The 27407-nt window shown below is 38.0% G+C and overlaps 1 protein-coding gene across 3 annotated transcripts in view; it reads left to right on the top strand.

Moving 5' to 3' along the window:
* LOC126467192 (armadillo segment polarity protein) overlaps positions 1 to 27407 on the top strand; it is an 89796-nt gene that overhangs the window by 45879 nt on the left and 16510 nt on the right. For all 3 annotated transcript variants that reach the window (XM_050096443.1, XM_050096445.1, XM_050096444.1), the window contains exons 8-12: positions 140 to 288; positions 4304 to 4765; positions 8495 to 8662; positions 21222 to 21372; positions 24771 to 24922. In XM_050096443.1, the coding sequence (XP_049952400.1) occupies positions 140 to 288; positions 4304 to 4765; positions 8495 to 8662; positions 21222 to 21372; positions 24771 to 24922 (1082 nt within the window). The remainder of the gene's footprint in view (positions 1 to 139; positions 289 to 4303; positions 4766 to 8494; positions 8663 to 21221; positions 21373 to 24770; positions 24923 to 27407) is intronic.

The following is a 27407-nucleotide window of genomic DNA, read 5'->3' on the forward strand; positions in this document are numbered from 1 at the left end:
GTATTGATTAGCTAGGAAAGGAAGAGTTGTTACCAGCATTAAACATGAAACATATATTGAGTTTAAATTGATAAATTTGTAGCTGAGAACTGGTGTTCATCTTATAATCATAAAGCTAATTTCACTTCTGTTTCAACAGTATTGTCAGTCTGCTCCAGTAACAAGCCAGCAATTGTTGAAGCTGGAGGCATGCAAGCATTAGCTATGCACCTTGGTCATCCAAGCCAACGCCTTGTCCAGAACTGCCTGTGGACTCTGCGCAATCTTTCAGATGCCGGAACTAAAGTTGTAAGTACATTTTTATTTATAGGCTTCATAGGCCTGGCAGTCCATGAAATGTTTTCATATACAGTGGAACTTCAATTTTATGTTCTCTGATTTTACATTTTTTGTTTTTCTGTGCCAGAAATTTCCAACCCCTGTAAAAATGTAAAATAATAATAATAAAAAAAAACACTAAGGTCAATGCAAAAAATTCCCCAATTTTATGCATCTTCCTAGTAAGGTTAACCTCAATCTACGTTCTTGCTAGACTCGCTTAGCTTTGCCCGTTTTCTTTGTAGTGACATTTGATGTGATTGAACAAGTTATAAGTGGCACTTTGCATCGCAGGTGGTGGCGGAGTTAGGGGAATATTTTTGGCTGTTGCAGAGAGGGAAGTTGAGAGGAAATGCTATTGTAATCCACAATCAGCATTGCCAATACAGCTTGCAATGTTTTATCTTCACAGCACAATTATGATACAGCTACTGTTAGGTTGCAGCAGCAATGGAAAAACAAGACAGTTGTTGCAAAGTGTTTTGGACTAAGCCATTTGCATGTATATCCAATGTTGTGTATTCAGCAGCAATATCAATTTTCAATCTTAAATTTAAACACTGTGTCTCAAAGAATATGCTCAATCAGATTCAAGGAAATGTCAGCCATTTCCGGCTAGTGAATTCTTATTGGCAGGCGACTTGTTATGTCACACAAAAGCCAACGCAGCCACCACACCACACTAAAGCCGGTTTTTCAAGAGCAAATTACTGGTCAAAATTGACTATTTGAAGTGTATGCACCTTTTGTACTTGCATGTAAATCAGCGACCAACCATGACACAAGTGTGTCTGTGACGTCAGTGATCTGTACATGGTGCCATGGGTGGAGTTCTAAATTTCCAAGTATGCTGCAAGCAGTGCGTGTGCAGAAACAAGAGACTGTGGCGGCGTCTGCTAACATTGCAGGTTACATTATATTCTGCTGAAGTTCACTCCTGCTATATAATTGGATTTTCTGATTTCGTGTCTTCTTAATCATTATTGTGTTGTTTACTTTGTTTTTGTGGCACACTGAAAAGTTGCACAAGGTCCTAGTATTTTTTCCTACTAGTGTTCTCCTACAAAAGACGAAATATCGGAGAGCAAAAAATATTTATGTTTTACCAGGGTGTATACAACCCGGGAGATCCGGGAAAAACCCGGGAATTTTTTCATCCAGGAGAAAACTGGGAAAAACCCGGTAATTTTTTAGAATTCCAGGAATTTTTCATTGTTTTAGTTTTCAGTTAAGTTTGTGTAATTTGGTTGGTACGAACTGATCCTCTAACAAAGGATATTACTGTATCCTGCTACAGAAGAATAATACTGCAGCGGTAAAGCATGAATGAGAGAAAAAAATGAAAGTAAACCTAAATTGCAAAGGAAATGCACCATATACAACAACAAAACACAGTGCTCATACAAGTATCTGCCAACAGCAAAATGTGTCAAAGGCTTTAGGAACACTACGCAATGCTTCATAACAACAAATTGCCTCCGACTTGCGTGACATTACAACTGTTTACATTAGATTCGTTTGATAGTTACGAGCAGGCTCATGTGCATGCACAGCTGAGTCGCATATGAGTAGTACCTTCTCCCACCTCTGGCTACAGAAATGTCGCCTTTGGCTGAGTAAGCACTAGCAGCAAGTAACCAGATGCTACCCAGGAAAATTTTATTGGCGACCAAGTTGCCAGATTCACGCATGCGCATCGGGCCCGGATCTTTGGCTTGGGGGGGGGGGGGGGGGGGGGCGGGCATTTTCATATTCTTGAGGGAAAAAACCTTATTGCACAAAGTGCCTAGCATCTAGCGCATGTTGGTCTATTGATTATTCATATAATTTTAAATGCATCCCTGTTAGTTTTTAAACATTTTTAACACATTCTAAATTGATTTCTGAATAAATCTAAGCTGGTTTTTGAATCCGTGCATAGTGTACTTGATGTCTCTGCCAGGGGAATCCTCAGCGCATCTAGCAATAAACTTTCCTGCTGACAAAAGGGGATGGGGCTTTACAAACTGAGCATAATAAAGCCGTACGGGTGAATTCCAGTCGCTCTTTGTCTGTGTGGCTGACTGGGTTTGCGAATGATCAGCGTTGTTATAATTACTAAAAAAAGAAAAAAATCCATAGATTCAGACTATCAGAGTGGAAATATGCAACTAACAGGAATAACAGCTAAGAAAGATTACGTATTATCTCCTCGGTATATCCAAGAAAATGAAATTTTGGCAGAAAATTTTTGGCCATATCGCTGCACTAGTAAGGGCCAGTTGTACGGTCCCCAGCTAGCAGCCGCTGAAGTTCTGTCTTGGAATAGCACGAAAAATGCTTGGTACAAACCCGTAATAATGCCTAACTGGAGAATAATCACAGGATAACTAAACTGGTATTTCTGGCAGAGTTAGTGAAATTAACCGGAGAATAGGTTTTGACAATGGCAGGAACAGTTACACAATTAATGATGACAAGATTGTTAGTTAGAACGAGGAAGGAGAAGAAACAGGGACATCACACAAATTATGGAGGAGTATGATGATTCCAAATTTATATAAAAAATTCATGCTACTACTTTTTGATCTCACGCTTGAGAAACTGGTGCCTATGAATGAAGTGTGAAATTGTCTTTCCAACATAAAGCTTTGTGCTTGTAGTAAGCCTAATAAACATTTGATATTGGTACTTCATGAATTATGTTCTGTAGTGTTTTAAAAATGACATTTTGTGCCAAAACAGTGTCGTTTATTTGGTGTGTGTTGCAATATTAAAAAGGCCCATTTTGTTTTATCTAACAGACAGTGACAAAATAGACATAATCAGATCGAGAAACCACACTAGGCTTAGGTTATTATTTGTAGTAACAGCTTTTTCAGTATTAGACAACGGCATTTAGATTTTTCATGTAGCAAAACTTTGATGAACTTCGATGAGGTAATAGAGTCTTTCGCAAAAAGCAAAGCATGCCATGTAAAGCTGTAGCAACATTAGAGGGAAAAAATGCTAGGACCTAAGGATTGAAGAAATGTGTACTGTCTTGCTTGTCTCTTGTCTTTACTGGTTTTATGTATTCTATTTTTAATTTTATGTCATACAAAACAGTAATTTATTAGCTAATAGGCAATAAAGAGTGCAAATTTTCTGAGTGTTCTTGTTCTCCTGGTTACAATTAATGCCACCCAGTATTAATTGCGTTTTTTAATTTTTTTATTTTATTTTTTTATTTATTTTTAAATAAAAGAAGTGGGGCAGGATGTCAAACTGGCTGAGTGGGAGCAGGAGAGGCACCACAGGACATTTTAATTTCCACTGTCCTGAATGTAGTTTGATGGCATGCATTACAAAATATACACATTTGAGTTGCACAGAGCGAAATACAGTGATGTGCAAAAGAAGAATGCTTTGTGAAGAGGTGTGGCACTGCACTTTGGCACACTTAAGACCAAATAACATGTCTTACATTTTCTTGAACATATATGTTTTTATGTATAGAACTGTTCAGAAAGCTGTGCACTACAAAACGAACATATATTTGAAAAGTCGATTTTTTGTAAATTTTTGACGTCCTATCTCAAGCACTCGAGGAAGGGTAGATTCCACACTATTGGGAAGTTTCAACTATTCGCTGCATTTCAAATGCTCGGTTTCATCTTCTAGCACATATAGCATTATGCCATAATAAAGAACCAAATGTGAGATAATACAGTACTGGTTCTCTAAGAGAATTTATATCCCGAAAACAACACTGAAAAGCTTAACATCAAGTCAAGGCCTACTTCATAGTTTTGACCACAATCTCATTTCACTTATGCAGTATCAAAAAATCGGGCAATGTTTGTAATCAGATAAACTGGCGGGTTACAGCTTGAGAAACTCTTTCTAGTGTATTGGATTTTATTTTTGTTGTTGCCATTGGCAGTGCCAGCAATATATGTTTGTTCATATTACAGGAGAATTTCATGTGTACCTAATACAATAGCCATTGCTCTTTCACTTGCAGGATGGTTTGGAAGGTCTTCTGCAGAGTTTAGTGCAGTTGCTGGCATCAGCAGATGTGAATGTTGTGACATGTGCTGCTGGTATTCTCTCAAATCTCACTTGCAACAACCAGCGGAACAAAGTCACAGTATGTCAGGTTGGCGGAGTAGATGCCCTCGTAAATACCATTCGAAATGCTGGTGATCGTGAAGAAATAACTGAACCTGCGGTATGTGCACTTCGCCACTTGACATCTCGTCATATTGAAGCAGAAATGGCACAGAATGCAGTTCGTGCTAACTATGGAATGCAAGTCATTGTAAAGTTACTGCAGGCACCATCTCGTTGGCCTCTTGTTAAGGCAGTCATTGGACTGATACGAAACTTGGCTCTGTGCCCTGCCAATCATGCTCCACTGCGTGAACATGGTGCAATTCATCATCTTGTGCGACTTCTTATGAGAGCATTCCAGGATACGCAGAGAGTAAGTACTCAAAGTCATTTATTTCTCACACATTCTCTGAACTGTACTTACTTAGTATAATGTTCCATATGAAATCTAAGTCTAAGTCATGAAAATTTGTTTAACTCTGTTAGTTTTGTAGATCCTATTTCAGATCCTATTTCATGTTTATTTATTTATATTTTCTTCCCAATGTCACCTTCCTTTCATGTGACTTTATTCTTTCTGCCTTTGATTCGATTCTGTTTGATCCAAATTTCATTTTATTCCACAGAAATTATAATCAAAAGAGCTGGTTAGAATTTGGTCATCACTGTAATATGAGCCCTGTGCCTTAACCATTATGCCATCACACTATTTATCAATTAGTGCTTTTGGGGCCCCACGTGTGTGTGTGTTTGTGTGTGTGTGTTCGTGTTCGTGTTCGTTCTTCCTATCCTTTGCAGTACAAATATGATAGATTCCGCAACCTTGATTCTATAGAAGATAGATCATTGCTTCTTGAATTCAAGAGAATGTCCATTTTTTCGTAAAATGGTTCTGTATGTAAACTTCAGATCTTCTCTAACTTTTCAACATTTCTGTTGCAGTGGACTTACCTCCTGGAGCACTGTATCCAGTTACCTGGTTTTCATAAAGTTTCTAGTCCATCTTTCCATGTTTTTTTGTATACTGCATCTACGTAACATGTTGTGTGCATTGTTGTGCTTTCAGGTTCTACTTATGATGGGGACAGTCTTTCCTGTACTCGGTTCTAATTTACTCTAGGAGTGATGCTTCAGCAAGTGCATGTGGAGATGCAGAACAGAGTTAATGGAACACCCACACCCAATCTTACCCTTCACTCAGCTTGATCGAACTTGCAGATTACTAATTGTACAAAAATGGAATTAGAGTAATTGTGTTTCAGAAGAGATGTACTGTATTTCATTTAATTTTGTTTAAAAATATCGATGTTTTAGATGATATGTGGAAGGAAGACAGCAATACCATATTTTCTGATTGTTGCCAAATAGTTGATATGCGGCAAGCAAACTTTTTAGTTATTGAAATTAGATGAACATTATGCAATTGAAATCTTCACAATAAATCATATATTCACGTACTAAAAGTTGGAAATGTGTTGGAGGTGTATAACACGAGATAATTGGAGTTAAGTGTGGTGCATAATGCTCCACTCTTACATCAGTAGTGATCACCAGTGTGGTTTCATTATGAGAAACAGATCCCTAGGTTTTAATCGATGTGTTATTACATTTTATGATCACTCTACTTATTTCAAACATGACCAAAAAAATTAAGATGTATGCATGCTAATTGAGGTACAAAAACTTGTCTGAAACAGGCTAACTGGAATTGCAAGAAAGATGAATAGTGGCACAAAATACAGTAACTCAGCATACAGTAATTATATCACAAAGTGATATCTCTTTTGTGTAATAAAGATTGAATTCCTGAGATTTTTTTAACTTCATTCGTAGGTGGTTGCTGTTAATGATCTTGTAATTAAAATATCGGGAATCTCCACTTGTTCATTATACATGTTGGAAACTTACACACTTGGCTCTTTTCACGATCACATATGCTTGAAGTGTCACTGTCACAGTTTTTTTTTTTTTTTTTTAAATTCTTTGCTGAATTTTCCAAAACAGTTTCATTCTGCATACTTTTTTCATTGTGGCCTGTGAATAGTAGCCAACTTATTTATAATCTCTCAAGGTGACTTTCCTAACAGCTTTGTTGGTGAGTGCTTCATCTGCAGACAGATGCAGATGCAGACAAATTTATTATTATACCTGCCCACATAATCTTTAACTTGTGTCCATATTGTTTCTGTCAGATTGAAATGGCAGTAATAAGGTAGCAGCCTAAGTTCATCCTATTAAGATTACCACTTACTTCATAATTATGATTCTTTGGCTTGGTAGATGCCTTTTCAACAGCAGAACAGTAAGAAGCATAATCAACAACAACTTGGTAAAAAGTCAATTTTCTGTTTTCTTTGTTTTAAAACTCTGGGGACAGTTTGGGAGAAAACCTTGTGAGGTGTCTGTCTACAGGAGTAGTGGTCTGCCTCCTTTGCTAGATGATAGTCATTTTTCCTTTAATTGTGCTATCCGTCCAGCCCTGCTTGAGAACATGGCCAGAATGGATCGACATTTCATCAGGTCCCACCATTTCATCGAAATTCTTTCTATGGATTTGCCTTACCTATATCTTACATGCCCATCAACACTGCCACATAAATGTCCATAGCAAAAATCCTAGTTGTGCATGTAGAACTGAAGGTAACATTGTGTACCAGCATTGAAAACGACTTTTTTCCTGAAGGATAATCAATAATTAGATGTTTTCTGCACTATCTGCATAATTATTAATAAGAAAACACATACGGCATTAGCAAATTAATGTATGTAGGGAATTTTCCTAAAGTTTTCATCTCTCTCTCTCTCTCTCTCTCTCTCTCTCTCTCTCTCTCTCTCTTTTTTCAAACATGTACTTGCCAGTCTCCACAGCAGTTTCCTTGTTGTACTGAAAGCTACGGCAGTTCATTTGATCACTTCATTAATTGAAAAAAGTGATCCACTATTAAGTTTTTCTTTCTCTATGTAGGCATGTAATGCACAGAATATTCTCTCAACTGTAAGAATGCAGAGTCTCGCAACAATAACATTGAATAAAATGTTCTCAGGCTTCCAGCCACACCAGGTGATTGAAATACAACGAGTGTCAACTCACTATTGTCTAGTAGAATCACTGTTGCTGGAACAATGTTGTATATTCTAGCTGCCACATATTTTGTCACTGGTGCTCATGGCATCGCTTGATGAGGGCATACATTGACTTCACGTTTGCTGCACCCCCTGCAACCTTGCAGTCATTGGATCCCACATTGCACAAAGCTGCTGGTTGCCATCATTAAGAATGTTTTCAGTGATTTGTACTTCAATGGCTTCTTTAATTAAACAGTTCCAGAAACCATCAGTGTGAACCACAAAGAAGGTTTCATGATGCAGTCAATGTATGCCCATACATGGCGATGCTATGAACACCAGAGATGTCACAGCCAGCAGCTAGATGAAAGGAGGACATAAAAATAGCAGCCCATCAATAATCAGTCACTCCATTTAACATTGGTCAAAAAGAGTGCTTGTTTGACAGCTCATGGCATTTTAAGTACTTGACGCAGCTGGAAGGTTGAGAATATTTTATTCGGTTTCTCTCGACTGACCATCTGCTGCTATCCCCTATATGAAGTCAGACTTCTCCGCTTGTAACATGTGACTAACTTGCTTCTAATATTGTTCAGTATCACACAACACCTAAACTGAGTCCCACAGGCATAAGAAATGAAGGCAAACAAAATACAGCATGTAACGAATAATCACAGAGGATAGCAAGCTGCCTGAAACTGAAGCATAGTGTAAGAGGTAAGTTTTGTAGTTGTATGAGTGAAGGTTTGGTGACTGTTGGTCATTACTACAGTCATATGTCTCATGAGATTTGCTATGCTGAATATTGTAGATTTGGGAAGTTTGGAAGTAGTGGGACTGAAGGTTTGTGAACTGAACTGCTGGTGATTGATTCAGGTACAGGTCTTGTGAATTTGGCTGAATGCGTACTGTGCTTCCTGTGTGAGCCTCACCCAACTACCTCCTTCATAGCTGTCAATCCTAAATTAATTTTGGCCAGGGCATAGTTTCGTGTAATTCTTGGTTTCATATTCAATAGCTGAAGTTTTTGTTGCAGCGTCAGTCTATAGCCAGCAGTGGCAGCCAGCAGCCAGGAGCTTATGCTGATGGTGTTCGCATGGAAGAAATTGTTGAAGGAACTGTTGGAGCTTTGCATATTTTGGCACGTGAATCGAACAACAGAGCTATTATCCGTGGACAGATGGTTATACCAATCTTTGTTCAGGTACTTGTTATTTGTTTCTATATGTAGTAATACAGATACATCATTTTTCAATCCAAGGAGAAAAGAGCAATTTAAACTATACAAAATTTGTGTGTTGCCATGTAATCAAGGTGCAACATGGCCAAAATATTTTGCCTTCATCTGGGGATTAATATTGAATTAAGTACTGGAGATCGTGCTTGTCATGAAATGCAGATGTTTTTAACATTCCAGGATAAGTTCTGCATTGGTAATTCACATAAAGCAGTATAATGTTTCATGATAACTGCATCAACTTGTTAGAGCACAAACCATTATGTCAGTATCTGGCAGGGCTGCACTAAGCTGCTAAGAGCAGTCACATGGTAAGTATAAAGCTGATTGATACAAACGAAATAATGGTTAATGCAGCATAGCTTTTGTCGATTGATTTTGCTACCTAATACATACACGCCACCTACCAGATACAAATACCATAGTATTCATTCCAAATTCAGAGATTCATCATTTTTGCATAATATCCCTGGGCTTAGATTTGTACATCACAATTATGCAGACAGTGATTTTCTGTCATTCATTCCCAAGTGTGAATCAAAAGTATGTGTGTAGACTGTCCAGGCTATCTTTTTTTCCTTCAGTGTCGTTTACATTTGTAACTGGTGAAGCATAAGGGATACATGTAATAGAAAGCATACATATTTTGTTTTGGTCAAATGCAGTCTTTCATATTGCCTAGTCATATATAGTACATGTATTCCTTCTGATTGTCTCTTGAAGTAAATATGCTGACCACTTCATCAGTGCCTTCACAGCAGAAATTTGATGTCTTGTTTCAGATGGAAGCTACATATCATCGTTGAAGAAACAATACCGCGTAACTAACAAATTGCCGATTTTTCGCGTTTCAGTCAGATGATGTCATTGACCGTACGCACATCTCCTCTTAAAACCATAATGATGAATTTTTAATTATTTACCATGAAAAAATTATTTAAAACAATACCGTGTACGTGTCACAGCAAATAAATAGATGGCAATACCGCAGAACTGTAGAGAATTAAATACCGCCTATCTACAATCTATGGATACTGTAAACAATACCATGTAAATATAAAAGTGCGCCCAGCCACAGCACATTGTTACTGCCTTATTACGTGTTTAACAGTGCTTGGAAGTGGTTCCATGGTTGTAGCTTCATTCGTGATAATGGACAGCGATATAGATGATCTTTTTACTGAAGAAGAAATTGTTTTTCAGCTGAAATCAGCTTATGAAAGCGGAGAATCGTTCCTGAGAGTGACTGATAGCAGTAAGAAAATTGTTTTATGATTCACCTTTGAATGTTGCTGGCACCGCAAGTGTCTTACTGTGATATAAATCAGAACGCCCCTACTTCACTTGTTCTATGCTTTATTCATTCCTGCCAAAGATTTCTAGACTGTCCACTTTCTTGTAGGATCTCCCTTAAATGCACAACAAACAACAGGCGAGAAAAGTTGTAATGCTGAAGTTACATGTACCAAAGAAGAATTAATTTCGTATATGGGGTTCTCGGTTCCTGCAACATCTAATGACGCAGGTAAATTTTCTTGGGATTATTGTTAATACTATTACTGATGCCGTCATTCTCATAAATAAATGAATTTGAGCTTCATCTTTGTCTGCTTAAATTAATATATAAATATTTTTCCATCTAGAAACTTCAGTGGCTGTATCCAATAATGCTCAAAATGAAACCACAGTCACTGTTTCCACTAGAGACGACAGTACTTCACCCTCATTGCTATGCGATGGTGCTTATTGTTTGCCAAACACTCTGGATAAATTTTCGAAAGATCACGGGAGCAATAATGATGCTGACAGTGAAGGCCAAGAATTTTATGGTGACGTAAGCAGTGACAGGATAAGGAAGTCTAAACCATATCTTCAGGATGTCGAATGCTGAAATGCCAATAAAATTCTGAGAATGTGTGGCGTATATTAGATACAAAAGGAGTGGAATTGGTAAAATCACTCATGATTCTCCAAGTGAGGCATGAAAATTAGGTCCAACATGTACTTCGAAGATGTACTAGAAATCCGTTCAGAAGAAGTGTCATCAATTTTCTGCTGATGATAGGCAGGCAGTATTTAACACATTTTGGGAAATGATGACATGGGATCAGAGAAAGGTTTACGTTATCAACCTTGTGGACATAATTCCAACCAAACGTCCAGGGAAGAACACTGGCGAATCCAGGAGAAAAGGGACATTCATTTATCATTTGAAAAATGAGGTGGGGAAACATATAGTATGCAAAAAGATGTTTCTCAGTACTCTTGGGATTAAAGAATGGACAGTCCGATATTGGATGGGTAATTCCACACGTGGGATGAGTCCTGATACAGAATCGTCACGACCTCAAATCAGACAGACGAAGAAAAATGATGAGAGAACCTTCATGAAAGAATTCCTGGACTCTCTTCCGAAACTTCCGACACATTACTGCAGGAAATCCTCCTCGAAGTTATACCTTGAGCCTATTCTACAATCCAAACAACAGCTGTATGGACTCTATGTGAAAAAATATCGTGCGGAGAAGGTTTCACCATTGAGTTGAGCTACCTTTAACTTGATTTTAGAAGATGGTAATGTTAGCTTATTTTCCCCCAAGAAATACCAGTGCAACTTGTGTTGTAGTTACAGGCTTGGTAACTTGAGTGAAGTCGTGTGGAAGCAACGCACAGAACAGAAAGAGCAGCCAAGGATGCCAAAAGATGCTGACAAGAAAGAAGCCCAGCAAAAGCTCTGCTCAGTGTACACCATGGACTTACAGGCCGTGAAAGTAGCTCCATTTCTAAGTGCAAGTGCAGTTTATTATAAAACAAAGATGGCTGTTCATAACTTTACAATGTATAATTTAGAAAGTCGTGATGCAGTATGTTACTGGTTCAATGAAACGCAAGGTGATTTGGTTGTATTATGTTTTGCCTCATGCATCGTACACTATCCAGGACGTTTAAAGAAAATCCCGTTCAAGTCATTCTGTATTCTGCTGGCTGCACATATCTTTTAAGATTAGCAATTGACGCTGGAGTATTGATTACACAAAAGTTTTTGGAGAAAGGCCATACTCAGATGTAATGTGACTCAGTTCACAGTTCCATTGAGTGCAAGCTTAAAGGACGTGAAGTTACACTTCCTAGCCAATACGCTATGATATCTAAAGAAGCGAGAAAAAGTCACAACCATACGAAGCCTATTACCTAGATTACTCCTTTTTCATGAACTACAAAGAGAAAAGTTTGTGGCTGTATGACCCAATTAGGCCTGGCAGAGCTGTAAAAAATGAGCCTACAGTTACCAATCTGAGGATGCTACAGTACCGCCCAAATGGTATTATTTACTATAAGTGCTCTTTCAACGAGGTGTGGCAGGAATTACCGAGGCGTCTGAGGAAAATTCTTGGATATGTTTGCTTCCCGAAACTATACAAGGAAAGACGGAAAATCAAGAAATCCAAATGGGATCATTTACAACAACTTAAATCTGTTCTTCCTAAAGATTGTCATAGTTATTATGACAACATTCCTTATGAATGAACATTATCACGGAGGTAACTGTGTGACGAGTGTCACTGCAGTGTAATTCTCTGTTGCTGCTTTGAGTGATGTTTAGGATTTTTCTTGAATAAATGTCCAGACATTATCACAACTATGTAAACAGTATATTTATTTAAAATGTTTGTATGAAGTGTTTCAATAAAAATGATTAATGCTCCAAAACGTGTTCTTACTAGCTTTCTCAACACCAGATACCAACGGAAATGTGTCAAGTCGTGCCGGGAGACTGACAAACGCGGTATTGTTTCTTCACCAACGATATGGTAGATTTCCCAAGCCACACACATCTGTCAGTTTTATCATGTACCCCATTACTATCCTGACTTGAAATCAGTGACCTAGTTATTCCAAAGATTATTCATTATTGATTTATTCTCATGCAGCATTTGTCAGTATAAAGTTTCCATTCTGTTAATGCTACAGTGAGAAGTTGTTGTTTTTTGAGTAAATGAGCTTGTTATCAGTAACAAACTCTGTTAGCCTGTTATGAACATTTTTTTGTTAGCCAATTCCTTTTTTATATTCTGGACATTTCCTCGCAGAGTAAAAATAAATAAATAAATATTTTTCATTTGTTGCTATTATTGGGCCTACACTTTAATATTATATGTACATTTTGTATCACCGTTGGCTCTCACATTAGGCTTCAGAGTTAACTAGCTTCCACATTCCATAAAATCTAAAAACAAAATTTATTTAGCGCCTCAAAAAATAGTAGCAATAACCTTTCTGGCACTTTGACAAACTTTCTAGGCTTGGAGATGGGGGGGGGCAAGGTACAATGACCGCATATCATTGACTGCCAGTTGTATAGGCAGTAAATGTCTTGTCACCAGTCATGATTCTCTTTAGTAGCCATTCTGCATCAGGCATAAAAAAAAGCGCAGAGAAGCTGCCATCCATTGCTTTTGACGGTTCTCAAAAAGGAGTTTTGAACAGAATGACTACGATGAAGCTCTCTGTATGTTGTTGAATTTTGGGGTGCCACTGGCCTGTGCTCATCTGAATTCAGGATGCACTAGTGTGTTCTAAAAATTAAGGGTTTGGGGAGTGGTTTTCCTTTGTATCTGGTCACTTCAAGTGTGTCAGGGTAAGTCTAGGATGTTTATGTGATACAAGGGAGAGTTCATTATCTAGATTTTGGTTGAGAATGTGGAACGATGATTGTGTTTCCTTGTAGCATTCTTTTTATTTGTTTTAGATGATGTGAAAATGATAGGCTGTCTTAAAAGATGTCAAATATGTGTGTTTGTGACATAGCTGCCAGCAACTGAGGTAATCTTGGAAGCTTTATGTTGTAAGATTTGAAAACATTTGGGGGTAATATCTACTACCTTAGATGACATTTCTGAGCCATACAGGACGACTGGAAATACGAGCTGGCGCCAGAGAAGAAGTTGACATTCCACTGTTAATCCTTCCGCCTTCATGATGGGGTACAGTCTAAATAAGTGTGTGCAAGTTTTGCTTGCAGGTTTCGTTATATGTTTGCTCCAGGTAAGACATTGGTCAGTTTCCAGGCCTAAATATGTTACCGAATCATGCCAAGGCAAATCTCTGCCGCAAATGGAGAATTGTTAGCTTGGAGTTCGATCTTGGTCATGAAATACATGGTTTGGCATTTTCTCAGTTAATTATCATTATCGAAATGTTGCACTACCTGTGTAATTTTGTCCAATTGTTGCCACATTTTGTTGCTTATGAAAAGGAGGTTGTGACAACTCTTGTATATAACTGAAATGGCATAGAGAACTGTCTCACCATTGACCTGTTTACGGATGTCATTCGTGCAAATAGTTTTCAGGACGGTGCATAAGACTGAACTTTGTGGTCCTGCTGCCCCAGTCATGTTTAGCTGGATGCAGTACCGTCTCTTACAAAAAACTGATGTTCGCAAGAAGTGAATTGATAATCCAGAGTATGTGCTCTGGGCATCTAGGTTGGTTGAGTTTGTAAATGAGTCCATTGTGCCAGGTATGGTAAAATGACGTTTCTGTGTCCATGAATACTGCTCCCGTTGATTCTCTGTTTGCCGTGGCTAGACAAATATGTTCTACCAAGTGCAGAGATTGTTGGATGGTGGAATGCTTAACGCAGATACCAAACAGCTCAGCCATAAGGATGTTGTGCTCTCTTGAGGATTTGGAGGAGGGCAGTGAGCATTATTAGTTCTAGGATTTTACTGAGACCTGTTATAAGTTCAGTGAGTGGTATGTTTTTGTCGATTTTTTGAAGAGTGCTGACCTTTGCAGTTTTGCACTCCAAGGGGAAATAAGATAGTTTTAAGCAAGCATTTTAAAAGTTTGTTCGGTATGTTGTAGCAGGAGGGATGGGTCTATTAGGAGTGGGACTGCAGATATGGTCAGGACCAGGGGATTGGTGGTTCCCACGAAGCTGATTAGGGCACATATTGTTGGATCGCTAATGGACGGGAATTTTGCTTTTGGGCACTTACCTGAGCCACTCATCTGATTACCGTTCCTTGCTGTGTGTCATTCTTAACATCAGTGATAATGTGAATCCAAAATTGTTATTCTAATAGTGGTTTTGCCGTAACTTATGCCACTTAATGGTTGTTGTATGCACAAATGTATTTGGTGGAATGGCTCTCCGTTGCCAGGTTGTGCGCCAGATCTTCTATGTTTCAAGTTTAAATCCCCTCCTGTAATTACAAGAAAACTGATATCTAATATACCCCGAAGGATCTACTCTTAAATAATGAAGGGGGCGTGGGGTGGTAAGTCGAAATGATGTGCCAAATATATTGCCATAACTTGACTTATACACCAGCTGCCTCATTACTTTGTGTCGCAGTAGGTCTATGGTATGTAACGTTCACTGCTTTATTTCTTCGTTGATTGTCTTCAATGTCGATGTACTGCGTTGCTACGTTGGCTGAAAAATTGTGGGTGTAAGTTCAACACTGACACATTTGCATTTCACAGTTCTTTACTTTCACTGTTCACAACCCCCCAATAATACACAGTTATACAGCCAGTGCACTGTTGTTTAACTTTCGGTAAGTCTCATTAATAGGTTGCAAGCAAACATAAACATACTGCTACAGTAGTTTACTGTTGAAAATCTACGAACAGTAAAAACCTAACCCCACAGTTCTTGCTGCATAATACAGTACATATAGAATGGACTGACGTTGTTCTAGCACACGGCCTATTATCATTATAAACCAATGTTTATAATTAGCACAGAATTTATATTTGTTTATGAGTCAACAATAGAATTTAAGCTACGAAGCAATTACTGATTTCACCCTATAATGAAAGATACTAACTAGGCATAGTCAAAATAAATTAGGAAATTGATGACATACACAAAACTAGATCTGGTGTTATATTCTTTACAACTGAGTATCAACCTTTTCCTTTTATGAAAATGCAGATTATACTCACATATATTAATGGTTTCCATCAGAGACGCAATATCAGTGGCGAGACAGTCTAGGAAATCTTGAAGAGAGGTAATCTTGTCTTTTATGCCAATGGCATTCCAGTTTAGAATTTTGAGTTCCCAGGGACTAGCGGATCTATCAGAGGAGATTAATGTCATGAATCCCTCTGCCAGGAATATTATTTTGAATTTGCCTTTAGATGCAGCTTTCACCATTGCAGTGGTGTCCTTAAATGTGCTGATGGTGCTACTCAGGTTTATTCCTGCAAACATTTGACATAATTGTGCATCTTGTCTACTGTGCCAGAGATTGCATATGGCTGAGGGTCAGCAAACAACTGCAGCTGAGGCCCTGGGAGGGTAGCCTCTTCATTCTATGGTGAGAAGGGTGGCTATTGTGGTGGGATAGTGTGAGCCCAAATGGATGATGGTCAGGGTGAAATGTGAACAGTAAAGCGAACTCATGTGGGCCAAGCACAGTTGCTCTCCAGCGGTCACAGAAGAACCGCTGAAACTAGCAGTGCTAGCAGCCAGTGCTGTGACCACAGTAGCAGACCGCAGCAGATGGCTCGCCATCAATTTTATTTGGGTTGGGCAATGGCTGGGTCTCATTGCACAAGGCACACTTCATCAAAATTCCTCGACTCTTTTTACATTTTTACATATGCTGGACAATTGTCCTCCAGCAGAGTCGATGCACTTGGGAGTGTGGTATCTGTGCTGGGCACCATGATGACCTTGTTGTCAATGGGACGTTAATCTCTATCTTCCTTCCTTAGAAATTGTAGGATCTTAATTGTTTGGTCACAGTTTCATGCAAAACACACTGATAAATCTGAGAAAAGCTGTCAGACTGTTGAGATCATGTGAACTGTCAGTTTTCACCCTTTTTTTTAGGCTACAGGCAGGTGGCTAGATGGATACTTTCACATCATAATGAATATTTGACCTTCCACTCTTAAACAAATCACACTATCGATGCCCATCTTCACTTATCGCATATGATCAGAGAACAGCACAAATTTTGCATTGGGGGCCACAACAGCTCTGAGAGTTTTGCCACTGAAAATGACCTATGGACATGATTTCACACTTGGTGGGGTTTCCAAATGTGATTTATATTGAACATCTCCTAATTTGTATGCAAAGCGACATGCCTTTCCCACTGTCGCAACACAAAGCATTTTGACGTACTATGTGAGTCAATGTAGTGACTGTTATGTTCCTCTTTCTGCTTCACACATGCTATAAAAATAGATGTTTATTTCTAAGTACCCCTTGTTCATTGCCTTTACTTGTGGCATATCTGATTTGACTTTGACACCATAATTACTCTACATCCACCAGCCATTTTATCACATTTTATAATCCCCACCGCATGTATGCCACTGCCCCCTCCCGCGCCACACTTACACTATATCACCTACTCACTAAATAGTCTCAAAGGCACTGCCATCCAGTTGCTAGATCTATTCTTTGTGAGACTAAGATTAGCCTTGTAAGGTATTCTCCATTTAAAGCGAACAGGTCAGATGATAGGGAGCAATCTTCTTGTATATCTCTTAATCTGATTGATGATGAATATTTCTCACTTATGTTGTTACAAATTTCTTTGAAAACTGCTGTCAGCTTCTTGAACAAGTCAATCCAATCCTGTTGAATGATTTCTGACACAAATTTGTTCTCAGGCTGTTAATGCTGTCACCATTCTAGTTACAAATCAGGTTCTACTCACTTTCCTAAAATGAAAATAGTGGTATCCAAGTACTGGCTGTATCTTATGTTTCAGCTATCTGCTAAAAAACGTACTATATTTTTCCTGAATGAAAAATTAGATAATTGAGTACTGTATTTCCTAACAATTTTCTCTTCCCACTCCCCCTCCCACTTTTTCAGAGCAGTTATTGTTGTATCAAGCAGTGCTTTGTGTCATTCTTTAGTTTTGTGACTCCTGCTGACAATATCAGTTGTGACAAACTGCCTATTGACTTCTGTCTCGGGTTCTTCGGCCGACGTTCATTAGATGAGACAGAAGAACCCGAGACAGAAGCCAATAGGCAGTTTGTCCATAAGTGGCCACGAAAGCCTGAAGAATTTTGTAATATCAGTTGTCTTCTTCATTCCATATCCTTCAACTGATCGTTTTCAGTGTCCATTCCTATCATGTTCTTTAGGCTACACTTAAGCATATCATTCAGAGCCCTTTCTCCTTTTCAGACACTAAATACAGTGCTTCTGCTGCAACATCTTATAATCTATTCTCTCATTGTTGAGTTTTCCATATAGTTCTTCCTAATGTAAAGAGAATTTCTTCAAATTCTATCAATTTCCAATTACAATTTGCTATTCCAAAGCAATGTGACAGCTTTGTTTTGTTTCCATTCCAGTTTTCCCCCTTCTTCTGAAACATTGCATCTCTCTGATTGTGTGTCCAACATCTTGCACTTCAAACTTTCCCGATTTTAATATTTTTGGCTTTTGTGTTTACACCTGGCGGGTTTGGTTAGGAAGGGGGTTATAGCTGCCTCTAGACTGTCAATAATATTGATCAATTAAGCAATGGAAAATCCAGGATGGAATGTAACAATACGAGAAAAGGAAAGTTGCAACCCACCATATAGCGGAGATACTGAGTCGCAATAGGCACAATAAAAAGATTCACACAATCATAGCTTTCGGCCATTAAGGCCTTTGTCAGCAATAGACACACATACACTACTGCTGACAAAGGCCTTAATGGCCGAAAGCTATGATTGTGTGAATCTTTTTATTGTGCCTATCACGACCCAGCATCTCCACTATATGGTGAGTAGCAACTTTCCTTTTCTTGTAATAATACTTCATACTGATATTGACAGATCTACTGAAATTAGTTTTTTGTTGCAAAAACTGGTTCTACTGTGTAGTCTCTGGCTAATTTTGTATATATTTTTCCAGTGCAGTCCCACACAGGTGAGTGCAAAACTATTTATTTTGCGTGATTTTTTTTTTGTGCTGTGTAAACTGAATCGTGAAAGTGTCCTCAAAATCTTTGTAACACATGTTCATTTTAGAATTACTAGACTTCTGTAGGGGTTTGCTAGCTGTGTATGGTGTGTAAATGAGTATAATAACAAACAAAATAAAAACGAGCAATACTATGAGGAAAATTATCTGGAAACAAATAAGCAACTATCAGTAAAGAAGTTAAATTCATTGGGGACTAATTATGGTAAGTGCAAAAAAAAAGAACAACTTGAGTTGATGGGCTACTCGTGTCCAACCAACACTTTGGTACTTGTCATGAACTTTTGCAAGACCACGTAATCCCTTATAATTCAAGTATAACCAAAATTTGAGCTTTAAAAACATATACAAACCTTTCCTTGCCTTATGTAATATTTCAAGCTTTCTGTAATAGCTATGCAGTTTCCCATCACAGTTGGGCTTGACTGAGGTGACGTTTAAGTGCAAAGTTTAGTTTTAAAAATAATGTATAGTGATTGAGAGATGCTGAGTTGACTTGAGAATGAGCATCTTTTTTAAGTATCAATGTAACCATTTACAAAAGTACATTAAATTAGTGAGTTCCATATTTGGAAAGTTGATATAGTCATTTGGGCTGCTTATCCCCAAGTCTCTCACTAAATTTTATGGTCAGTGCTCCTCTCTTCTTATACCACTCTTTCATCCGTTTGCTTCCTCTTTTTCTTTCCATGAGTGCAAAGGCAACCCAGGGGCCAAATAACAGCTTGTGTCCATCATGTTTCCCCTCTGAAATTCAACATGAAGTTTGCACAATTTCACACCACTGTCTAGAACCAACTGTCAGTGGATGTACAAGATTATTTACAACCTAGGGACCTCATGATAACTAGGAGAAACAATCTTACCAGAGAACTAAGTGGGGTAGTAATCCATAATCTTTCACTTAAAGCAGAAACTAACTATTTATGATTATCTACCATACTCATACTCACACACATCTGTTAGGGTACACCCAAAGACATTAAGCTTGTACTTAAGTTGGAAGAACCATTTATTCTTCAGTATTATTTTAGGAGCTTGAACGTCCTTAGATGTATATTCAGTTCGCAAATGTGCCCTAAGCACATACACCCTAAACTTATAAATGCTTACTTTATCAAACATATGTTAAAGATTCCCATTTCCTCTATCTCATACTTTGAAATCCTCGTTAAATTTACAGCATATGTACCAAAAGGCTGATTACCATGCTTAAATTCTACATTAAACATGTTATCGTTGTGTGGCCCACTTTGCCTACATTTCCATGTTTGTCTCCTAAGCAGATGACATCATAGTCTCATCCTCCGACGAAGTTACAACATCCACACATGACATTATGCCACTCTCCAGCAACATATCCATGCTCTCCATCTTCACAAACAAGCAGTGGCTAATGGTGACGGTTCACGTGAACAGTATTCAAAGAACTTAATAATGCCTCATCGCCTATATACATTTCACTTCATACACTATCGCAAGGCAGCAATGCTTGATTGTTAGGCTGAGTTTATTCTTTATGTTTAAAGTCACCAGCTTATCTTTAACAATACGCTTCAAAATATAAGCATACTGCTTCCATCTGTTCCAGTCAAATTCTTTGAACAATGTAACGTTACGCAATCTGGAGTTATCAGTCCTGCATGATACTGGACTGTGTGTTGCCCGTTGATCCGTGTGAGCTGTGTCAGTTCAAATCCAATATGCACAGATCTCTCCGTTTCAACATTCTTAAAGCGCATATCATTTGCACTGCTGCAGAACACCTGCTACTGACACTGCAGTGTAGGTTTCTTCACAATCCTTGCTGTACCAAGATCATGGAGCAGATGCCTGCATAGATGGTCCCTAAAGCTAAAGTACATAGACCACATTTCCGCACAAACCAGTTTATAAATTTTCATTGAGTATATTGGTGTAAACAGAACTGAGAATTATGTAATGTTCAGTTTGTCAGAGGTTAATATTTGATTAACACCAATGTTATTAAACCTTTCCCAGACAAATCATTATTTTCTATAACTTGTTATGTCATCTGTTCTGTACAAAGTAATTTGTCATACAGTTTGATTAGTTTTTTATGAATGTTGTTTAAAGTTGCACTGTAAAGAAAGCAAAAGCAAGGTGAAACTGGTATTGAGTTGGGGGCTTTGTAAGCATGCAATGTGTATCAGTAAAAGTACATTTGGCCCTGATAATTTGCTTTGCTTCCAGTGATGTATTTTTATATCAGTAAGTGTTACAGTATATTTTGTATGGAATAAAATTTACTTTTAGCTTCGGCTCTCGTGCACTGTATACTCAGATATATCATGATAAACTGCTGATTTTACTCCAGAAGTTCTTTTGCCTCCTGCCTTCATTAATATGTAGATTGGATGCATTGAGCAATGAACAGCTTGCTAAACGTGCTTCAAAGCCAGTTTTGGTTCAGTGAAATATTCTATTTGCATATTAATTCAAGTAATATTCCAGTTAATTTGAAACCTTATTTTAGTCATTTTTTATAATTATTTTACATAACATTCTTCTGTTATATAAACTTCTGATTATCTTCATACAGCTTCTGTTTAACGAGATAGAGAACATACAGAGAGTTGCTGCAGGAGTCCTCTGCGAACTAGCAGCAGACAAAGAAGGAGCAGAAATGATTGAACAAGAAGGTGCCACAGCTCCCCTTACAGAATTATTGCATTCAAGGAATGAAGGAGTTGGTGAGTTATTTATTTGTTGCTGAATGTGTAATGATCTCTCATAATGAGCAACTGTTGTTCACTGAATGAGGTAATATGGTGATAAGGCAGTGGACTCACATTTGGGAGGATGTTGGTTCAAATCCATGCCTGGCCGTATAGAATTAGGTTTTCTGTGGTTCCCCTAACTTGCTCAAGGCAAGTGCAAGGAGGTTTCCTTTGAAAATACCGTTCCCCCCCCCCCCCCCCCCCCCCCCCCCCCTCTCATCCTCTCGTGTAGGGCAATGATGCATGTTTTGTCACACAATACCTCAAACAGTAAGAAGCCTGCAACTGGAAATGATAAGGTGCTGGGTGAATATATCAATATTATGAAAAAGATATTTGCTACCCACCATATAGCGGAGAGCCTGAGTAGCAGATAGGCACAGCAAAATGCTTCACGAAATGAGTCCAACAAGGCCTTTGTAGAGGGGAAAAAAGCCACACACACACACACACACACACACACACACACACACACAGTCTCTAGCACTGAAGCCAAACATTTTATGTCTTTTTTTATTTTCACCTTTTAGAAGAATGTATTGTTAAAATGTGACCATACACACACACCACCATAGTCTCTGGCACTGAAGCCAACATTTTATGTCTTTTTTTTTTTAATTTTCAACTTTTAGAAGAGTGTATTGTTAAAATATGACAACACTTACGATCTAGCCGCAGAGGCAATCGAAAGACTATTAACAAAAAATTAGAATAATATTTTAGAATCACACGTAAGAAGAATTTGAAAAATCCAGAAAATATTTACTCAGACAAAATTTAATTTGTGTAATTGGTAAGAAAATGAATGTTTGAAATGATGCTTAACAAAAGAGCAAAAAAATACACATTGTTTGACAGTTCTTAAACAGAATTACAAGGAGTTGGAAATGAATACGTTAACCAACATAATGTTATTGGCTTGAGCTGAGCTCACACATCACACAGTTGCTTGGTTCAGCTCAGACTGTGAAACAAATACAGAATACACATTAAAATTACATAACAGAAATAAATTGTAGATCACACACTGGTCTTTGGCCTTGACATAATAAACTGGAAACAAAGGTACTGTGCCCGTTTAACCAATACAAGCTTTAAGATAGCCAGACAATTGAAAATACAAATCTTATGAATCAATTTGAATACTAGGATGGTCAGAATAAAACGCACTTAAAATCTTAGAGAATAAATGCAGGAGTGTTTTAAATACAAGAGATTTTTCATTAAAAGTCTGAACAGTTGAGCATTCAAATAAGACATTGTAACAATTCAGTGTCTGTACATAATCAGGTAATATTGGAACTAGAACTGGCCAAAATGTGAGCCCTGTTACAATTGTCTTATGAATAATTTGGGCATATTCTAGTTACCAAGGATGCTGATCCACATCAAAAACACAGGCAAAATAACGGCCACTAGCAAAAGCTACACAAAGCTATAGGCATGAATCTAAAACAGATTTCAGAGACAAAGCCTCAGCAAAGAGCAGGGGTTTTCGTGAGTTACATCCAGCACTTAATCACATGCAAAACGAGGGGCTTACCCTGTATTTGTACAGCAAAAATAGGTGAAATAAGGAATGCTGGTAAGACCACATCCACCAACCATAGCAGCAGAAATGGGAATTGTGCCAGCTCAGAAAACACAAGTGACAATCACAAAGGTAGAGGGAAGCCCTGAGTTTTGAAGTGGTGCAGGCAAACTCTTCACAGTAAATGATCACCAATCACTACACATCAAGCAGATCTCAGCCTCCAGCAACCAAATCCCTGTTAGCATTCAGAACACCCAGCAAGGCAAGACCCTGCAGAGAGCTATGCTTGCCATTAAAATCCTTCAAAGAGCCGCAAGACTGTCCCCTAGCGAGAACTAGGAAATACATCGCTAAGAAATTGTCAAAGAAGTTCAATGTGCAGCCAGAATTGCTACAAGTGCATGTGCAACTCAATACCATCCTGTTCATTAGTTGCTTGTAACGAATTGAGGTGGTTTTACCCATTTTCTTGATTGTGTGTACTTTTTGGTGTGCAGGCCCCACAGTAGAAGATTCTGATTGATGTAACGTTCCCTCTGTTACTTTATTTGCATTTTGGAAACTTCACTTTCTGTTCATTCAGTGGAAAAGGAATATTTCATACTGCTGTATGGAGTGGACTGATCTTTTTTGGAAACAGGATGAACTTGTCCATATTTGTTAAATTGTAATGTGCCTATTCAGTATTAGTGACAATGCTATATCGCTCCACCTCCATTTATTGAGCCAGTCCCAATTAATTAATTCATACAATTTCATGATGTAGTGCATTAACGTTTACCTGAAAGACAGATTTTGGTTCAGATGATAATGGCTGTAATTGACAACAGGTAACTGCAGATCATAAAATATATTAAGACACAAAGGAATTACAGAATTGGATGTAAGCAGGCATTGATTGAAATCAATGGGTAAAATTGAAAATTTTGTGCTGAACCTTGATTGGAAGCCGGTCTCCTGCTTATGAGGCAGATGCTCAGACAGCTAAGCCACCCAGACATAGTAGTCATTGCAACTGCACGAACTACTCTAGCACACCTCTCGTCAGACCCAAATTCTCAAGTTATTGCCACACTGGCAATGTAGTGCCCCTTGCCCAATATCCTCATTACTCGCACATTTCAACAGACATTTCTGAAAGAACAGGCACTACATATATACATTAAAACATTGTTTCTTGTTGCAATTGTTCTTTCTCCAAAATTTTCAAACTGAATTTATTCTTACAAGTAGTTCAGGAATATTTTGAAAGCGGCATCTCGACGCGCGCCCACACACACACACACACACACACACACTCACACTTCATGGCTCAATATACCACTGGACAAAAGAATAAGCTTAAGAAAGGTGCCAAAGGGTGGGGGGGGGGGGGGGGGGGGGGGGGGGGGGAGAGTTAACTGCAACTTGTGATGGTAAATGCTCCATAGCTTTAAATATAAATAAAGTAATTTACAATTGATATATTACCCATGTTGTATGGACCCTGACTTCAGTATTTGGAGTTCTACTTCACTTTTGGGTAATTGATTTCCTTTCAGTGCAAATTATGAGGTTGAGTAACTGTATTTGTAGTATGTCCACTACAAATGGGCTAAAACAATATGTTGTATTGTACATTATATTCGCTTTCTGTGTTGTTGATTAACTGGTGTTAAATTTGGTCTCACTAAGTAGTGTTTTTAGTACCATGTATCATAAGAATGTACCCGTGGATATCTAACTCCATATGATAAACTTTAGCTTTGGAGTTCTCAAGAGTATGTACAGTAGTTATGAAAGCTTGTATCTTATATTCTTTTTTTATTAAGTTAGTAATATTTGTTGTTTCTGTTAGCAACCTATGCCGCAGCTGTTCTATTCCGAATGTCTGAAGACAAACCACAAGATTACAAAAAACGACTGTCAATGGAGTTAACAAACTCTCTGTTCAGAGAGGAACAAATTATGTGGAATGGAGGTGACATACCAATAGGACCAGATTTGCAGGTATGACTTTTGGTTTTATTAATCTGCATTGTATCAGACTTAGCCTTTGTCAAGGTTGCGTTTTATTGCTGTTGCAGACACGTACTACTAGAATGTAGCATTTTTGTCAGTTCAGATAGCAGTTTTGAAGAATATAGGTAAAAGTATAAAAAATTTAACACCAGTTTTGTTGTGTTGTTACATGTTGTGGCAAAGTTGTGGAGAAATCTAAAATTGATGAAGTCTTCATGGTTTTGCCAAGAAAGCCTGCACTCCCATATAGATCTGAGATTAATAAGAGTTAATAGATAATGCAATGTTTAACTAAAAGTGGCTTCATACTTTATTAATGAACTTAATAAGCTTTGCTGAGACATAATCTGTGAAAACTCAACTAGTCGTAGTTTGTAGTCCAAATACTGTGTAACAAATTCTAACATAGTGGAAAGAATATTTTTGTCATTAGGATAATTTGTATTAGAATGAAAAATACTATGATGAAAAGTGGTTTAAATGAATTACATTACATGAGCAACTGTGATGCAGTATTGTGAGTCTTGTGCTAGAACAAATGATCATCTTAGCAGGCACTAAAATCTTTGATATTGTGCGAGAATCCACACTAATCAAGGTTGTGAAGTATAAAATAACATCAAGAACAGAGACAGTAACAAATAGTGTGCACTATGAAACATGGAGCAGTGCTGGTAATAACACGAAAGAAGAGATTTAAACAGATATGAGACAGTGACCATCAACATTTTATGGCTTCTCACCTATTTGTGTATAACCTTTAATAATATTCATTTTCCCCTCTACCTCTCCTCCCATCCTCTACCTCTCCTCCCATCCTCTACTTCTCCTCCACCTCTCCTCCCGCCCTCCACCTCTCCTCCCGCCCTCCACCTCTCCTCCCGCCCTCCACCTCTCCTCCCGCCCTCCACCTCTCCTCCCGCCCCCCACCTCTCGTCCCGCCCTCCACCTCTCGTCCCGCCCTCCACCTCTCCTTACTCCTTCCCCACCTCCCACATTACTTCTCATATATTATCTCTCTGTGTGCATAGTTTCTCATGACATTATGTAGCATTTGACTAGTAGTAACGAGAATCAATGTACTATACATATTCTATCACTACTTGGCCCGTATATGCACGGGTGACAATTGCTACACATCGGATGCTACATCACTACATGTATGGGTATGCTTTTTATCCGTTTCTGGTGCCACACAGGTTTTTGCTTTTGCTTTTCTAACACTATCTTGAATGAGTTAAATGCACTGTACATCTGTCACATGGTGTTGAAAAATATGTTGTGGAGTAAGAGCTTGATTCATTTATAAAAGGTTTGTACCAATTGTGTTACAGAAACAGCATTCATGAAGTGTTAGTTATAAGGATGGTGACTTTCACAGACTGTCAAAATGATTAATCTAATTTGTAACTATTGTTGGAGGGGGGGATAAGTAATTGTGTGAAGAGTCTTGTCCTGAAATTGATCCGATTATGCTTTCTACTTTAAACCAATTTTTTGTCCCTATTTGTGCCTGTTGTTGCAGATTAACCTTGTGGTTGAAATAACATATTTCATCACTAATAGTGAAATAAATTTTTGTAAGAAGTTGTATTGCCAAGTTCATTTCTCTTTCTTCGTCTCCTAAAAGGCTTTCCACTTGCTGCAGGTGCTGTAATTGTCAACTTCACATATACTAGTAATTTTTGAAAGAGAATTCCTTTGAAATTTTTTCTTACTCTCCACTCTCTCCCCTCCAGAGCAGGTGCCTAACACTTTCAAATAATCTGCAGTACTAAAGTTCTGTTCAAATCCGGCACTCTTCATATATTGTTGTAAAGAGTAGTGTGTCTTATTTGCAGAAATAGAGAAACAGAAAATAAACTAACATATTTTTGAAACACTTAAAACAATAATGTGAAAGCCTTTTTCTTATGCTTGGAGAAAGAAACAAGTTTTGACAGCTGTAATTTGTTGCTGCCTGATGAATGTCGCCTTTGAGCAAGCAATGATGGCTATTTTATAAATCATTAAACTCCTTTTTTCTTAAAGAATGTTAATCAACATTGCTACTAAAAGACATGAAAGAACCATTCATTGCTGCTGAAGTAGTTGAAAGAACAGTTTTGTAGCTGCCTGTTTTTCCAATTACATAAACACCAAGCGGAGTGTAATATTTTTTGTTTTACTTTGCTTTATTTTCTAACAACTGAAAATGAGTTGTAAGTCACAAAAAGGAAGAAAATACAAGAACATGTTTTTACTCAAGTTCTTCAGTCAAGGTGCCACTGACATCTAATGAGGGGAAATTAGCTATAAATGAAAAATGGGAAGTATATTAACACAATGAAGTAATTGTTTTAGGTGGCATTACAAAAGACGCTATTGTGTAAAATATATATGCATTGTGTTTGTTGTAGCAATAAAGGTATTTTCCACGAGTGATGATGTTAGTGTTATAAGACACCCTTACTTAGTTGAAGTTTACAAAAAT

Source organism: Schistocerca serialis, chromosome 1, assembly GCF_023864345.2.
Source record: "Schistocerca serialis cubense isolate TAMUIC-IGC-003099 chromosome 1, iqSchSeri2.2, whole genome shotgun sequence".
Lineage (NCBI taxonomy): Eukaryota > Metazoa > Arthropoda > Insecta > Orthoptera > Acrididae > Schistocerca > Schistocerca serialis.